The 18,881-nt window shown below is 38.4% G+C and overlaps 1 protein-coding gene across 5 annotated transcripts in view; it reads left to right on the forward strand.

The window, feature by feature from the left end:
* The window catches only part of Camk1d (calcium/calmodulin dependent protein kinase ID), a 382,840-nt gene that overhangs the window by 228,013 nt on the left and 135,946 nt on the right, over positions 1-18,881 (forward strand). For all 5 annotated transcript variants that reach the window (XM_048812664.1, XM_048812665.1, XM_048812666.1 and 2 more), the window contains one exon: positions 12,450-12,524. In XM_048812664.1, coding sequence (XP_048668621.1) covers positions 12,450-12,524 — 75 coding nt within the window. The remainder of the gene's footprint in view (positions 1-12,449; positions 12,525-18,881) is intronic.

Here is an 18,881-nt window from a genome sequence, read left to right on the forward strand (position 1 = left end):
TACTTTTTAGTTGTAGTTGACACAATACCTTTATTTTACTTATTTATTTTTATGTGGTGCTGAGGATCGAACCCAGGGCCCCGCACGTGCTAGACGAGTGCTCCATCACTGAGCCACAACCCCAGCCCTGCATTTTTTTTTAATAGCAGAATTTTTTGTTTTTGAACTGGGGATCCAACCCCCAGGACCTCACGCATGCTAGGCAAGTGCTCTACCACTGAGCTGCACCTCAGTCCCAGTAGCCAGATTTTTAAAAAACATGTTGTATAGAACTCCAGTGCATAAACAGGGAAGAAATGTAGAGTGGTATCATTTTATTCCATTGGCTTGTCATAAGCTCTGTCAGTGGTACATAAACAAACATGGTAGAAATCTCCATGTTGTTCCCATTTGGTGTCTGTTGGGGCTGGACCTGGGTAGGTTTTATTCATTTGCATTTTCTAAAATATTTGAGAAACCAAAGGATGTGGTGGGAGCAGGGCAGATTGAAAAGCACTGGTCAACAGTGACCTTCATGGAGTCCGGTCATGGGTCTAATATGCCCTGATGCTCCAAGGAAAGAGTCTTTATGCCTGGCTCTGAAAAGGCAATGTTGCCTAAAATATACCCAGTGGCCTGTGTGTGACCTCAGCCTGGCCCAGCCCTCCCTGCCTTTGGACTTGCAGACCGTGGCTGCCACCTGGGCACATCAGCTGTTCTGCTGAACAGGAGAACAGTGAGAGCCAACCTCCCCTTCCCCGCCCCCACCCCTGCCCCCAGTGTCATTGTCAGGGACATTCCATTGACTGGTTTTCTCTGTCCCCCTTACCCCTCAAGGCATGACTGCAGTCCTAATTCCTTATTAAACCCTGAAATAGAAAGCTAGGTGAATGCAGCTGGCCAATTAACCACAACCTAATGGCCTGTGCAGTTTGCACCCAGCCCTGGAACTCACTCTTAGAACTTTCTAAAGAGTCGACATCCTTTGGATTATCTTTTATCTTTTATTAGCAGGATATCATCAAACTGTAAACCCAGAACTTAACACCTGCCTACCATAAATCTGTGATTCAGAGAGGGGATAGGTGTAGCACACACACTCCTCCTTTTAAAAACTCATAGACAAAGCCAAATGTGCTGTTCTTTCTAATCATGACTCTAATCTCAGGGATGATGAAACTTGCTCTTATTTTCTCAAGGAAAAAAAAATACAGAATTGGCCCTTATTATTCACACTGATGAAGATAATCAGAAAGTAAGATATTGTTTTAACAAACACACCTCCAGCTAACCGCAAACATCCTCCTGAATTCCCAACATGTAAGCACTTGAAAGATCTTTTCTGCCATTTGAACATGCCTGATTTTCTGAAGTCTGGTCTGCCCTGAACAGACTGTGGCAGCATTGATTACTGAAGTGCAAAAATTAAAGAGTACTTAATTCTGCCCTGTTCTCTCTGAATGTGAGCATTCTCCCAGAGCATCGGGGCCCATCTCACGGTGTTCAGCTTGGTCCCCTAAGTCTGACAAGGAACAGATACTAGACAGCTGTCCCAAATGGTCTTTTCTCTTTTTCTATTTTTCTTTTTCCTATTTTTGACCCTATCTTTTGCTTTCACAGTTCGCTTCCTACTTTCTAAATAAATGTCACCATATTTCAGCAGCTGTAGTGAGATGTCCAGGATCACATTCGCCTGTGTCTTAGAAGCTTCCTGTCCTGTGTGAGCAGAGGCAGCTGCCCCGGGGCCTCCTCTTTCCTTCCCTGTGGGCCTGGGACTCTCTGGCGCTGTCAAGACTGGGCCTTCTGCCAAGTTGACAGCCGAGCTGTCCTTCCAGCCACCTATTGGATCAGCACAGTCCTGGAGTTGTTGACCTCAGGGCCTTCAGCATGGGTCAGAGAAAGCTCAAGGCATGAGACATAGGAAAGAAAAGGGCAATGGTGTCTTTCCCCAAGATTCCGGTGACATCCTTTTGACCCTCTTTCACTTAGGCTTATGGAAATGTGAGTGTCCTAAGCTAGAAGCCTCAAAGAAACTTGATGAACTCAAGTGCAGTGTCTTCTTTAAGGGCACAGTGTGGGTGTGACTAAGCTACAGGGAGCAGCCCAGGCAGTGGGCAGCTGGCTGCATGCCCTCAACTGTCTTTCATGCAGGGGTGGCCTCTGGCTCACGTCGCAAGCATCCACAGTGAAGCTAGAATGAATTTTTCTGAGATTTCCCTTTCTAAGGTGCCTCTGAGTGCTGTAGCCTCCCATCAGTGAAACTAGTCATCCAGGTTACAAGAGTTGGGCTCCTTCAGAAGAGCTTTGCATACACTTTAATGTTCTCCAAGGCTGCAGGCATCTATTCAGGTATTACCCTTCAGCAAAGCTACAAAAACCCAAAGAAGGAAATGACAGAGTTCTCCTGAATGTGTTAGTGTTTCCAAGACTTACTAAGAAATATTACAAGATAATGTTGTGAGGAGCTCGTTAGAATTTGACTATTTTTCATGAATTTGTCCATTTTTCTTTTTCTGAAAGGAGGAAAGCATTAGCCATGTTGTCTTGAACATTCGTCCTCTGGACACCCCGAATCTTACTTTTCGTATCAGACCTATTATCAAATAAATATATTCAGCCAAGATAAATTTAAAGTAGACACTGAAACTGTGGAAGTACCAGCTCCCAAGTATCTACAGGCAAATCCTTTCTCAGTAATTTACCAATGGTTTCAAATTTTGCTGCACATTTGGATAACTTGGGAAGCTTTAAAAAAATCATTACACCTAGGCCACACCCCAGGCCAATTAAGTCATAATTTCCAGGAGTAAAACCAGGTATAAGTTTTGTTTTCTTTGTGATGGGAATGGAACCCAGGGCCTTGCACAAGCTAAGCCTGAGCTACACCCCAACCAGGTGTCAGCATATTTTAAAACTCCTCAGGTAATTTTAACATGCAGCACATCTTGGGATGCCCTGATAACTTATCAATGGTAGTAACAGAAGTAGGAAAGAAATATATCGTCAAATATTCTAATCTTTTTCAGTCAATGAGCCTTGGAGCATGTGAAATCTGTAAGACTTTAAGAAAGCCTAAAGTCATTTTTCCACACGTATTCATTGAGTGGTATGTGCCAGGCAGTGGATTTTTCACACTGAATTGGACCTAATTTATTTCTGCTTTGGACTAAAGACAACCAGGCCAAGCTGGACCTTCTGGAGCTATTCTAGACACAAAGCATCACTCAGGCATTTCTTAACGAGTCCTAGGCATTGTAGAGGCTCTGTGTGTGTGTGTGTGGGGGGGGGTTCTGTGTAAATAACTTCATATTTCAGGAAATTCTACTCCATATCGAGCTGACAGTTTACCCATGCAGGAGAGCTCCTGCTGAAACAAGAGCATGACCCAGCAAGGCTATTGAGGGAACACCAACTCTTGGCTCACAGTCAAGCTTTGTGGATCTCACATATACCTTAATGTACTTTGCCTCATTATAATTTTAGATTCATTGATTAGTAAAGTTGGAAAAAACCTTGGAGAAAAGTATCCTGTTTGGCTGGAAGATTCTGGAAAAGTGAGGTGACCAGAACATGGTTAAACACAGACAGAACCAGCCCATAAATGCCAATTGAGAGTACCACAATTGCTAGCTCTAGTGGTATCTTCATATAAAAACTGGCTGGCTGTGCCTCCCTCTGTGGACACTGTATTGTATTTAGGATGCCTTCGATGCCTTAAGAAACTATAGTCAGCAGTGCAGAAGGGCTCTTATTGTTTGTTTGTTTGTTTTTAAGGATTCCAAACAAAACTCATTTTACAGTGAGGGAATATCAATACATGGTACTTGATTCTTTTTTATTTTTTATTTTTGTGCAAATTCTTTGGACTGATTTTTAATGAACCTACCTTCCCAATGTTAAAAATCACTGAACCAAAATATATTTCCAAGCAGCCTTAATTCTTAAACAACAACAACAAAACTGGCAGGTGTTAAGATGTTAATTGGTTTAGGTATCATAGTCTGTGCTCCTTAGTCTCCCATTGGTTATAGCTCCCTCTGCTGGCAGCAAAGAGAGGTGATTTGAAGATTTGGATTTTGAATTCTGGTGGTTGGTGGAGTGGCCTATGTTCTTAAAAGATAAGATGTCTATATATAATATGATATGTAAGTGTGTGTATATATATTGTATATAAACATATATGTTTATGTGGGTAGATAGGTAGATATGGAGATCACATATTTTCTGTACATTTAACAAATGAAGAAATCAAGTTGGAACATAATTAATACCTTGTCAAAAATCTTGCAGTTATATGCATCAGAGCTGAGACCCACTGTGATTTCCTGACTGCAGTTCTTCTAATCTGCACGTGATTCCTTGTTTGCATAATCATGAATATATCTTGGTGGACTAGATGTTAATGATTTTGATCAAGAACTTTTAAAAAACACCTCTTTGTAAAAGTTGGGCAATACAACAGTCTAGCAACTGTCACTCCTTGTGTTCAACAAGAGAATGGAGCCCTAATATCTATGGCATTCATGATATATATTGAATAAGTTTTCTCATATGCAGTTAGAATGGTACTGTCCTGGGGAGAATTAAAGAAACCAATCTCTCAACTCACCTTTTCTGTGTTCTTTTAGTGTTCAGATAAAGAACCCCAGGCGAGAAAAAACTGAAAAGTGAAATTCACTTCCTATTCTAGCATTTTTCCAAGGTAATTAGTTAATGGTTTGATATGTATCCTTCTAGACTTTGTTCTCTGCATATAAAATCATTTAAATGTATATACACACATGCATACAGATACTTGGGATATCATGCAGTATGTGTAAGGAAGAAAGAACCAGTGTGGTCCAAAGGAGAGGTGATAGGTCATGTGAGCCATGAGAAATTAGCAAATGGTTCTCTGTAGAGGAGATCTAGAACTGAGTCTTAAGGGATGAGTAGGTTAGTAAGAACATGCAGGAAGAGCCCTCCAGTTTGGCCAGAGAAAAGGGTATGCACAGCTGGGAAGGGCAGGGTGTGGAAGAGCTGCCCACCTTTGTCCAGCGAAGCTTTGGTCTTTGGGTGGGAGCAGAAGTTCTCGAGATGGGATGGTCAAAGGAAGACCAAGTAACTAATGACTTCTCAGTCACGCCAGCTGTTTGAACTCTATTCTGGACGACAGGGAGTTAGTGCCAGGGTTCAAGCTGAGAAGTTTGATCAACTCTCTATTTGGAGTAATAGCTCAGGAGACGGCAGAGAGATGGGTTAGGAGGAGAGTGAGACCAAAGGGAAGTAGGGAGGAGAACCATTGACTCCAAGTTGGATGTGATCATTATGAGATAGGGGTAATAATGCCTACAGTATAAGATTATTGTTATGTGAAATAACATCTGTGAATGTGCCTATGTTACACAAATGAAAGGTATTTTTAAATAACCATCTGGCAGATATTTGCTATCACTTTCTCTTGTGACTGACACTAACCCAAATTTTCTCAGCATTATTTCCTATACTGTGTATGATGTGAGGGAAAAAATTCTGACCCCTGAAAGGAGCCAATGTATCTATATACCTATCTGTATATCTATATATATCTACCTATATCTATATCTATATATACATATATTTAATTTTGAGAAAACCATAAGCATTTACTTTTAAACAGGAGAGTTTGCCAAAACAAAAATATTGTTCAGCTATTTTTGAGGCCATTCCAAGCCAGGGAACTGTAATTTATTTGAATTTATTTGTGTGTGTGTGTGTGTGTGTGTGTGTGTGTAAAATTCAAACTTTCTGCATTGCTTGGGAAATACCAGAGTGAGATGTGGTGACTGACTACAGTCTTTGCCTGAGATGACCCATGCTTTTCCCTTGAGAGAGGCCTTTCCCAAGGTACTGTGAACCGGAAGCATCTGAGAGAGGAGGACCGGAAGCTGGCTCGTCGACCTGACCTCTGCCTTGAGGTTTTGCGCCCTTGCAGCTCTGCAGGGAGATCCGGTCCCACCACCCCTGCCCTATCCTTCCTGGTAGTATGCTTGCCTCCTGTCTATCCCTTCTGATTTTATTTCCTTCCATCTCGTATCCTCACATGGCCTCTCTAACCTGAGTAGCTGAGTAGATGCATTCCCATTTCCAGAAAATGATGATACCAAGAAAAAGTATTTTGTTGCCCTTTTCTTTCTCTGAATATCTCATAATTGCTTCCACAATCTTCTCCCTCCAGATCAATGAACTATGATGGAAGGAAGAAAGAAAAATAAAACAAAAACAAGAAATGCTGAACTACGATTTCCCTTTCTTTTCTTTTCTTTTTTTTGTGCATTTTTTCCCTCTTATTTGACACAGGGTTCAAAACTTGTGGATCATGAACTGTGGAAAATTAGGCTGGAGGGGAAGATGATGTTGCTATCAGTTCGTAGAAGCGGGTGTATTCAGTAGCATGTCCATCTTCTCGTCCTGATGTTCCCTTCAGCTTAGGGGCTTTGGAATGGGGCCTACTTGTCCGTTTGGCACTGATTTTTTTTCTTTCTGCATGAATTAATTTAAAAATGTTTTCCTGGCTCTGTATAGTGTTTTCTTGCTTGGCTATCAGTTATCATGCAGGCAGAGACATCTGTATCAATGCCCATTCAGCTTTTCTCTCTCTGCCTAGGCTCACTTCCCTTTATCCATGTCTTCTGTCCATTATGGGGACTACGGCAACTCGAGTGCAGATTGTCACATAAACCATTTACCCTGTATTCATAGATGTGTCAGCTAATGTATACCTCAGGCCTGGTAAATGATAGGTGATGAAAATTAAATGAAGTTCTTTTTAATGCCTCGAGTTGCTTCCAGTGAAATTATTTTTATCTTAAATTTCATGTGTTTTACAAGGGCTTGCTGTTTGTGGATGAGCATTCCTCATGTACGAAAATCCTCTTGGCCATGCTTTGGGAGGACTGAATGTTGACATAGGGGTTGAGCTATGCAAGTTGACAGAACTTCAGTCTTGATTTTCTTATAACCTACATTTCCACTTCTTCTCTGCCCACTTTTTCTCCATTTTGATGATGGCACTAGCAGTTATGGGCTAATGAGAGGCTCTTTCTAATTATTATTTCTGCACTCTTCTGCATCTGAACATCTCTTCTGTGGTTTGCTTTGACCTATTAGGATCTCACCTGTTTGGTTGTTTACAACCAGGGTGTCTTGAGAGCATCCACAAGAATCAGTGGTTCAACAAATCTCTGCACCACCAGGAGTGGATACTGTATTGTTAGTGATAAAATGGAAACTTTGACTTTAGGTTCTATAATTTTAGATTATAGCACCTGAATTTACATGAGCTCTTGGATATTCTCATTATAACTTAGTTACTATGGAGTTATAATAGCTTTAACAAGGGTTTGGGGGTCAGGACAGACTGAAATCCAATCTCAGCAGGGCCAATTAATGAGTTACAGAAACCTGGAACCCTTACTTACCTTCTTGGGATCTTGGCCTCCCATTTCTCCCTTCTTTTTCAAAAATGGGGAAAATAATGACTATTTTGTAGGGTTGTTGTTGATATTAAATGAAATAGTTAAGTCATGAGGGGCTGGGCTATAAATCAATGGTAGAGCATGTGCTTAGCATGGTTGAGACCCTGGGTTCAGTATCGAGCACCAAACAAAAACTCAGCAAATCTTGCACATGATTAACACTCAACAAACGGTATATATAAAATGGTAAGTAGCATCTAAAGAAAGTTATAAAATTTATTCATCACAAAGTTGAGATATGTTATACCCTAGGAGACTGAGGAAATTGCATTTATCACAGAGGAGTCACATTTGAGATGTTTGAGAAAACAATACCAGAGATGTCGTCAAGTTTTCCAAACATAAAATGGAAGGATATGAGATCTGTAGACTGAGAAGCTTGAATTCAATGCACGGTTAAATTCTGGAATACAAAATTAAGCAGATGGCTTGTGATCGTTTAGTAAAGACCATAGTATTTGCTAGGAGCTAACATGGGTTTACTGAGAACAAATCTTCCCGAACATCCCATTTCCATTTTAAATAGTCTTATGTGATGTGTAGAGCTGAGGAAAGCCACTTCAGCAAAAAATATAATTGTCTCCTTATGGATAGGATGGTAAAATATGGGCTGGATAATGGCCCTGTTGGATTTGCCACTAGAGCAATCAAAGCCAGCTGATTGATGTCAGTTATCTTGTTGGGGTCTCTGGTGGAATACCATGGAGCTCTTTCATATAACCTTCCCACTTATGATTTTGATTAGGAATTTGGAGGAACATATATGGGATGGATGTGTACCAAATAGGCAGATGGTCCAACGTTGGGAGGGAAATAAATACAATAAATGAATGGCTAAAGATTCACCATACTGCTGGACACCTGGAATACTGCATGGGACACAAAAGGATTGAATATAACAGTGCTAATGGTGAAAACTTTAAAACTCTAAAGTCTGAGTCAGAAAGCAAATCTTGGTTAGAAGTTCAAGGAAAAATGATCTGGTGGTTTAATTGATTCTGGCTTAAGATTATCCATTCATTTAATAAAAAGGTATCAAACACACTCTCTGCCATGCCCTTTTCTTGCCATACTTTCCATGGGGATCATTCCTTTCAGTTCTGAATACCATAGTCTGAACAAAGGAGTGACAATAGGGGACTGAGGGGGAGGATCAACCATATTGCAACATGGGTCAATGATAAGGAGAGTCAGAGGAGCTATTATAACCCTCAAATATTTGCAGAAAGACAATATAAACTTATTCTCTGTTGCTTCTAAGAGTAACTACTAATTACCAGGAGGTCAATTTCTGGTGAATATGAGACAGTCTTCTAGCTGTCACCTGTGTGAGCTCATGGGGGCTAATACTGTCTCCCTTTATGTCTTGGCCACCTAGATTCATAACATATGGGACTGTGCCTGGCTCCTGGTGGGCACCCAATGCATATTTGTTGAATGAATAATGAAATGAGGGAATTCAACCAGGGGAAAGCATTTCTGTAGGATAGATTCTGCCCCAGTCTTAGAAATGTACGAATGTTCATGTGGCATTTTGTTAAGACAATCTATGTACTAAAATAATTTTTGAGTTTTAAGTTCTGTTTTTGTATACCATAAAGGGTCCTGTGGGTGGAACAAGGTAACTGAAAACAGATGTGAGAGGCTATAATGTTTTCTTTAATATATATATATATATATATATATATATATATATATATATATATATATATATGTTGTAGATGGACATAATGCCTTTATTTTATTTATTTATTTTTATGTGGTATTGAGGATCAAACCAGTGGCTCATATGTGCTAGGCAAGTTCTCTACCACTGAGCTACAACCCTGGCCCTAGAATGTTTTCTTTTGTCATGTTCTAACACCTCCAAGCTAATTAAAACACTTTTCTTAAGAAATAGTTTAGAGGCCATTTTAGCATTTATTTGAAATTTCTCAAATGTGCTTCCTTAAATGTTACCCATCTTGGCTCAAGCCCTGTAATTCTCCTGAGACCTTCTCCATAATACTGACCTATAAGGACTCTGCTTTCTCTGACCTTAAAGGCAATTCTGCAGAACTCAGCATTAATCCTTTTCTCGTTGCTTCCTGCTTCTCTCCATCTGGATGATAATCTTTTTGAAGGCAAAACCTTATTTTATAATTTTCTTGTGCGCTGCCAGACACATAACAGAAACTCAGTGATTGCTTGATTGCCTGATTGATTGATACATGAGTTAGAGGGATACATACTAAGATAGCATCTTTGTAACCAGTGCAAGACTTCTATTTGAGATGGTCCCTCCTATCTGTAATTCCTCTCTGGAATGCTCCCATGGATTAAAATTAATTTCAAGGTAGCACTCACATAAGTCCTGTCAGGTTGAATAGGCTTGGCTTTATCTATCCTGTGCATCCCATGAGGGGACTGTGGCCTGATTTTGTTAGTCTGCTATTTTGGCTAGGCAGGAGCCGAAGCAGGAGGATCTCGAGACAAGGCCAGCCTCAGCAAAAGTGAGGTGCTAAGCAACTCAGCGAGACCCTGTCTCTAAATAAAACACAAAATTAAGGCTGGGCATGTGGCTCAGTGACTGAGAGCCTCAGTTAATCTCTGGTACCCCCACCAAAAAAAAAAAAAAAATAGGCAAGTGGTTTGTGCACAGTTGGTTGTGTGGAGTTGAATCTGTGTTAACTATTCAATGGCTGAACTCTGGGTTTCAAACAGCCACCTTCTTGACTCAACCTCCAAGAAGAGCCAGAGTTGCAGGTGCCAATCTCTAGCCCAGTTTAGAGGATCACTGAGAGCCTTGTGTAACTAAGGTGATCAGATTTAGCACATGAAAATAGAGGATGCCCCGATATTTGAAATTCAGGTAAAAACAATGCAATATTTGGGACATGCTTATACTAAAAATATTTGTTGTTTATTTAGAATTCAAATGTAACTATGTGCTTTGTATTTTATCTAGCAATCCTCTGTGTAATCCCATTCCTCCCAATTTCTGAAAATATACTCTTAATTAGCTCCCAAATTAATTTGACTGAATAAAAGTACTTGTGCCCATGTGACAATTCTCGTGGCAGGTATTTTAAATTTCCAAAAACGGGAAAATCCACATGATGTGTTTTACTTTTTGTGGTCAGATTCTTTCGGGTATATCTGATGATGGTAATGCCACGAATGTCTAGGATCTTGGAGGTCCCCAGTTAAACTCTCTTGGTTTCCTTAATGACAGTTTATTTGATATATTGCCATAATTCATTGCTGATAGTATTTTACTCAGGTCATACAGTAACTACCACTGACAAATAAAGAACTATGTGCTCTGCTTGACAATCAGATGAAATGTGAATTTAGTGTAATTATTTCAGCTCCGACAAAACAACTGCATTAATTAATAAGAAATCAAAGCAACGCATTGCCACTTTTAGTTCATTATCTTGTTCTCTTCTTTCAACTCAAAGGCAAGCTAATATGTGTATTTTTAAATTTTTTTTAGTTGTAGTTAGACACAATATCTTTATTATTTAATTTTATGTAGCGCTGAGGATCAAACCCAGGGCCTCACACCTGCGAGGCAAATGCTCTACCACTGAGCTACAGCCCCAGCCCCATATGGGTATTTTTTTATTCTAGTTTATAAACTTCTTTTTCAGAGGAAGACATCTCACACTTGGGAAAACTGCTTCCATTTTCTGTGATGAGATACCTAATGTTGTTCCTTGCTATTTAGTGGCAACAACCTTTAAATATCATTCATTCATTCTGTAAATGTTGATTACGCAGGTCTGTGCTAGGTGCAAAGGGGAAACAGCCTGAATAATGTAGTCTCTGCTTTCAAGGGGTTCATGAGATTCTGCGTGTTACATGCTTGATTTTAAATGGTTCAGCAGTCATTTCAGTGATGGGCTGGTTCATGGTAAGAACTCATTAGCTCAGTGGGTAATGAAATGATTCTTCTTTCAAATGCATTAAATAAATATGGCACCTTCTGTTCTGAGTAGAAACTACTCTTGATGCATAGTTCTAGGGGGTAGGATTAAGGATCTTTCCTTCTCCTGGGTTCTTCAGGTAGGACTTTGCTGCTTAGAGGGTGGTCCTCAGTCCGGCAGCATCCTCACCTGCATCTCTTGGGGGAACTGGTGAGAAATGCAAATGCCGAGGCCCCAATCTAGACCCACTGAATTAGTATCTACATTGTAACCCACAGGAAGCTCCTTGGTACACTGAAGTTTGAGAAATACTGGTCTGATACAGTATTTTCAAGCTCTATTTTGTGCATACATGTGGTCTGAGGATCTTATTAAAACACAGATTCCTGGGCTATACCTTCGGAGATTCTGATTCTGTATCACCCAGGTGGGGCTGACAATTTGGATTTCTACCCAGTTCCCAGGAGATTCTGGGACTGCTTGTTGGCAACCATATTTTGTATGGTACTGGTCTACTTCACCTGGGAACTGAATTGACATGTGGTGTTGTGGTAAACATGAACCCCAATGAAAAGATCAAGCTGGTTTTCTTTTGTCTACACTAGATCCATGAACCTGACCTTGAAACTGTTCCCTGGAACACATAGGCTATTATGGGAGATGGATATGCATACAATTGACAGTTCAAATTGGTCTGTGATGGATGGCTTTGTGAGATAGCAGAAGATGGAGCAGTCAGATTACACGGTCAGGAGCTCAGCCGTTTAAGCTGGGTCCTGCAAGATAACAGGGTGTTGAGATATTTGGCCTATGGCGATACACAGGGAGCAGGAATAGTTAAATTATTGCTAAACTTTAGTATCTAGAGTCTCAGGAATGAAGAGGAGCAGAGATTAAAGGAGGACTGTTGAGAGAAAGAGTCTGAAAAAAATTTGGGGAGAAGTCTTACATGTGTCATTCAGGACTTTGATTCTGTCTTAGAACTTTTTGCTATAATGGCACCTGTGTTTAAAAGATTTCATGTCCAACTGTATTTACCAGTGTGCTTTCTTTTTTCTTCTAGGATTAAGCATGAAAACATAGTTGCCCTGGAAGACATTTATGAAAGCCCAAATCACCTGTACTTGGTCATGCAGCTGTAAGTACCTTGTTTAATTGATGAGTGCAAACAGGATTGTAAACACCAGTGTTGAAATAAATGGATGCAGTAGACTGGGAGAGACAGGAGGGAGTGGTGAGGCCTGTGGGGCACCAGAGAAGCCTGAACATGTCTGGAGACTGTGTTCTGCACACGGAGGTCCACAGGCCTCTGCCTCTGGTAGGTTAGAGTGGAGACCCTGCTGTGGGGTCCCAGGTTACCATTGCTGGGTCTCTCCATTGCTTTCTAATGTGCCAGGTCCGAGAGCTGCTGCCTGAAGACACTCCACTGTGGGGTACACTTTGCTCCTGTCTCTAGGAGAAACTCCCACCCTTGTCTTCATTCCCCAGGATGCGGGGGGAGGGATGCAGATGGCAGCTGTGTACTCTGTCCCTTCTCTTCCGCTGGCAGATACATGTACATGAGGTTGAAATGGGGCTCCATGCCAGGCACAAGACGAGTCTCACTGGAGTCAAATAGGGCACTATCGCCCACATTCGATTACCTCTGCATTCCAGGAAAACTGGAGATGACCGGGAGGGAGGAAGTAATCAACAGAATATTCAGAAAGAAACTTTACTTGAATGTGTATTTTTTTTTTAATTTAAGATGAAACTGGCCTCTTCACTCACATAAACACTTTTAAGTGTTATGATCTGGGACTATCCAGGGACATTTACTAGAATTAAGTGATGGAAAGTGCAACAGGATGTTATGCTTTAGCCAGTATATGAGAAAATAAATTTTGGAACACTGCCTTATTGAGCTCTATGACTGAAGAGGATTTTTTTTTAATGAAGATCAAAATATATACTTAATTTAATTAATTTATTAATGATTTTCAGACATTGAATTGCCAAAGGTATGCATAAGAATTGATGTTTAAGCTGACAGTTTAGTTTTCATGTATTCTTCTCTTCCTTATGAATGTTTAAACAACGTGTTAAATTGGGATCATGTTGGGATACAAATAAGTGCTCATTGCCGCATTATTTTACTGCTATTATTTTGGTGGTGCTGGGGATTGAACCCAAGATCTAGCACATGCTAGGTAAGTGCTCTATCACTAAGCTACATCCCCAGCCCTTTTATTTATTTTATTTAGTTTTTGATACTGGAGTTTGAACTCTGGTGTGTTTTACCACTGAGCTACATCCCCAATCCTTTTTATTTTGAGGCAAGTTCTTGCCAAGTTGCTTAAAGCCTTGCTAAATTGCCGAGACTAGCCTTGAATTTGTAATCCCTCTGCCTCATCCTCCAGAATAACTGGGATTACCAGTATGCGCTACTGTGCCCAACTTCTTTTTATTTTATTTTTAAATTTTGAGACATGATCTCACTAAGTTACCCAAGCTGGCCTTGAACATTCAATCTTCCTGCCTCAGCCTCCCCAGTCGCTGGGATTATGGGCCTATGCCACCACACTCAGTTAATCACTCCATTTATTATCTGCAAAATATTTTAGTAGGTCATGACATTTTGTGTAAATATTTTTTAAATGTCCAATTGGGAAGCATATGTTTAATTTTTCTCTGGAGACTATTAAGCAGTTAACTGATGGGTTCAATGTTAACCCTCTGATTACCTAAGTATAATTTTTCCTAATCCCATGTTTTTTGTTTTATGATTTGCCACATTCCTGTTTTTTCCCCAAGAGCAATTTCCAGTAATTTTTTTCCAAACTTGGGAACACATCCTGGAAGCTCATATGACTTTATTTTATTATAGAGTCTACTCTTTAAAGATTCAAGTGAGCTGGGCATGATTGCCTGTAATCAGCTCAGGAGACTGAGGCAGGAGGATCACAAGTTTGAGGCCAGCCTGGACAACTTAGGGAGACCCTGTCTCAAAATAAAAGGGTTAGGGTAGAACTCCATTGTCAATCCCTAGCACCCTAAAACACACACACACACACACACACACACAAATATATCTCACCTAATAAGAAGAATATGACCTTTCAGTGATAAGTAAAAATGCCACAAAAACCTGTGTATTTAAGTGGGTACTTTTTTATTGGTAATGCATAAAGTAACTTGAATCCAAAGTTAAATACATTTACTTGCTTTACTTTTGAGTGTATGGAAATATACTGAATATCAGTTAAAATACCCCAAATACAAAAATCTCAGCTCTGCCTCTTACTAACTGGGTGAATTTGGGCAAATGGCTGGGGTCTGTCTGCATATCAGTTTCCATTGTGGGAAAAAGTGGAGATAATAATAATATTTACATTAGAGAACTGTAGTGAGTAGTGAATGTGAAAATGTGTGGAAAACTGTCACAAAGAGTAGGTCCTCAGCACATGCTGGTTTCTTTATGGACATCTGTATCATTTTGTCCGGATGTCTCTGCAGATGGTCTTTAATTTTATGAGATCAAGTCCAAGTAGATTTAAATTTGCCTGTCTAAGCAACTTGGTCGTACGCTTACCAGCAGAAGCTTATGTAAAGAAGCAACCCACAAGAGCATCAGAGTGTGTGGAATGTAGCCAACCTTAGCTCAAAACTTGGAAACCGTATTGGTGGCACAGCTGTCCCCACCCCCACCTCCTGAATTTCTACCAAGGACATCATCATCCCTCTTTTGGAGTTAGAGAAGACCTGGTTAATATGAACCACACTCAGAATTTTTGGGAATCCAGAGAGCAGTTAGGCTGGAACTATCGTTTGGGGGGCACTGGATGAGATTTGTTAGGTAAATCAATCACAAAATCCTGACCTAGCAGCAATGAATGTTTGAACCACCTAAGGAAAAAAAATTATGTATATACACAAATAAGCAACTAGAAGCACTATTTACACAAACACTGGATATGCTAATTACAAAATGATAACTTGTATTGATGCATATTTCTTTGGTTTCCACTACTTTTTAAAAGATCAGCTTTATACAGGTATAATTTATATTCAATATTCTGCATCCATTTAAATTGGACAGTTCAGGAATTAAGAGATAAACTCAGGTCCATAAACCCACTATCATAATCAAGATACAGAAAATTTCTGTTACCTTCAAAAGATTACTTGTGGTCTTTGAAGTTTTCCTTCCTTTGTCATAATCCAATCAATGACCACCTTCCACTCACTAGAAATGACTAGAAATCAAGTCGTATAGTATGTCCCTGTTTGTGTCTGGCTTATTTCACTCATGACTTTGACAATCATTTGTGTAGTAGCATGTCTGCGGTACCTCATTCCTTTTTATCGCTGAGTAATATTCTGGTATAGATACTTCCTATTTTATTCACTTTTCTAAAGTAGCCATTTGGATGGTTTTCAGTTTGGGGACTATTATGAATAAAGCTACTATGAACATTTATGCACAAATTTTTGTGTAGTGGATGTATGTTTGGGTAGAATGAGTTAGTTACAAGGTAAGTATTGTGTTTAACTTTTTAAGAAATGCCACTTTAGTTTTTTGGCGAGAGGTGTATGTAGATTTCTGTTGCTTACATTCTTGCTAACTTTTGAAGTTTTTAGTGTTCTATTTTATCCATTTTGATGGGTGTGTCATGGTATCTCAGAATCTCAGAATGGTTTTAATTTGTCTTTCCCTGGTGATTAATTATGATGATTAGCGTTTTATGCCTTGATTGGTCATTTGTACATCTTTTTAAATAGAAAATTATTTCAAAACTTTCCCCCAGTCTATATTGGATTATCATTATATTATTGGGCTATAGGTGTTCTTTATATATTCTAACCTTTGTCAGATATATGTAGTATAAATGTTTCCTCCCATCTTGTAGCTTGATTGGAATCATACAATATACCGTCTTTTGTGACCTGCTTCTTTGAATTAACTTAAACGTTTTCAAGGTTCATCCATGTAGCATATATCAGGGCAATATTCCTTTTTATTGCCAAATAATATCTCATTATATAAATACACTGCATTTTGTGTATCAGCTCATTGGTTAGTAAAGATTTAGTTTATTTGACTGTTAGAAATAATGATGTGAGGCCTGTTCGTGTACATTATTTTCATTTTCTTTGGGCACATGCTTAGGTATGGCATTGCTGGATTAAATGGTAAATATGTGTTTAACATTTTAAGGGCTATTTTCCAAAACGACTGTACTGTTTTACAAGCCCTGGGCCTTGGATGAGGATCCAACCTTTCTCCAGCCACACCAGACTTGCTATTGTCTGTCTTTGACATTAGCCATCTATGGGTGTGAACTAGTATCTCTTGGTTTGATTTAACTGATGACTACCATTTTTTGTGTGTTCTTATTGGCTGCTAGTGTGCCTTTCTTACAGAAATTCCTACTTAGATTCTTTATCCATTTTTAAATTAAGTAACTTTTTATTGTTGTGTTCTAAGACTTCTTTAGAGTGTCTATAAATCCTTTATCAGATATGTGATGTATAGAGATTTTCTCTTATTCTTTGAGTTGTCTTTTTACTTTTTGATAGTATCATTTGCAGCACCAAAATTTTTAATTTTTGACATTGTCTATTTTTTCTTTCGTTGCTTATGCTCTTTGCTGTCATACCTAAGAAACTGTTGCCTAATTCATTCATTCTTTCTTTCTTTCTTTCTTTCTTTCTTTCTTTCTTTCTTTCTTTCTCTCTCTCTCTCTTTCTTTCTCTCTTTCTTCATTTATTTATTTATTTTTGCATTACAATTCTTAATACACCATTATACCATAATTTATCATATCTATGATTATATAAGGTATGTTGACACCAAGTTCACATCTTCATACATGTATTTTGTATAATGATGAGGATCTGTTGCCTAATTCTTAATGGTACCTTTTGAATAGGGAAAGTTTTAGTCATGATAAAGCTCAATTTGTTTTTTCTAATGATTTCTTTTGGGGACTGTATGAGATCTTTACCTAACCCAAGTTACAAATTTTGTTTCTTTTAGAAGTTTATAGTTTTAGCTTTTCCATTTAGATATATTACAAGATCAATTTCTGGTTAATTTTTATAGTGAGATAAGGATGATGTTGATTTTTTTTTTTTTCTGTAGGGAAGTCCAATTTTCAGAGTTATCTATTGCAAAGACTTTATTTTCCTGGTTAATTGCCTTGGAACCTTTGGAAGAAATCAGCTGACCACATATGGCTGGGTTAATTTCTATAGTTATTCTGGTCCATTACTCTATATATCTGTCCATTTTTCATTACCACACTTTCTTGTTTATAGTAGCTTAATGGTAAATCTTGAAATCAGGTAGTGTATGTCCTCCAACCTTATTATTCTTTCTTAAAATAGCTTTAGCATTCTTAAAATAGGTTGTCTCTATTTTCATATAGATTTTTACAATCAACTTTTAAAAAATGCTTGTTGGAATTTCATTTGGGATTACACTGAATCTATATTTCAGTTTGGGGACAATTGAAAGCTTTAAAAAATTAAGCTTCCTGTTAATAAACATCAAATCTCGATTTATTTAGATCTTTTATTACTCTCCATCATGTTTTATAATTTTCAGCAAGAAGGCCTTCCATATCTTTGTTCAGTTTATTCTGAAATATTCAGTTTATTAAGTTCAATATTTTAATTTGTTGATTCAATATTTTGTATTTCAATATTTGTATTCAATATTTCATTTTGTTGATCCTATTTTAAGTGGATTCTATTTCATTTTTCTAGTTGCTTGCTGCTATTATTTAAAATGCTTTTTTTTCAAAATGCTATATTTTTTGTGCTAAATTCACTTATGAGTTCTAGTAGTTGTTTTGTGTATTTATTTTCTATCTAAACAATCATGTCATCACAATGAATTCTAGTTAGTCCCCAGCAGAACTGGTAAAACTTTAACAGTTTAGTTTAAAATATTAAGTGTATCTTAATGTCATAGTTACGTCTTTAAAATATTTTGTCAGTGACTGGGGTTGTGGCTCAGCAGTAGCGTGCTCACCTAGCATTTGCAAGGCCCTGGGTTCAATTCTCAGTACCACATAAAAAAAAAAGTAAACAAAATAAAGGTATTGTGTCCAACTACAACTAAAAAATACATATTTAAAAAAATAAAATAAAATATTTTGTCAGTTCAGAAATAAATTGAAATGAACTTCTCTTATTTCTTTCTCTTTTTCATTAATGATCTAAATTAGTGAGATTTGTAAAAAGAAATGATAAAAAAAGAAGAAGAAATAAAGAAAAGAAATTAAAAGAAAAAAACAATGAGAGAAAACCCTGATGTATCAAAATCTACTACTATTGGGGAAATCATTGGTTTGGTTTGAAGGTTTTGTGGGCTGTGTAATTGTTTTTGTTATTATATTTTGGTTTTTGTTTGGCAAGACTCAATAGTTTTTGTTCCTAAGAATCCATTTTTCTGGTGGTGGGGGTGGGGAGTTGGGGTCAATGGAAAATGTTTTTTGTTGTTTTGGTT

Source organism: Marmota marmota, unplaced genomic scaffold (assembly GCF_001458135.2).
Source record: "Marmota marmota marmota unplaced genomic scaffold, marMar, whole genome shotgun sequence".
Taxonomy (NCBI): Eukaryota; Metazoa; Chordata; class Mammalia; order Rodentia; family Sciuridae; genus Marmota; species Marmota marmota.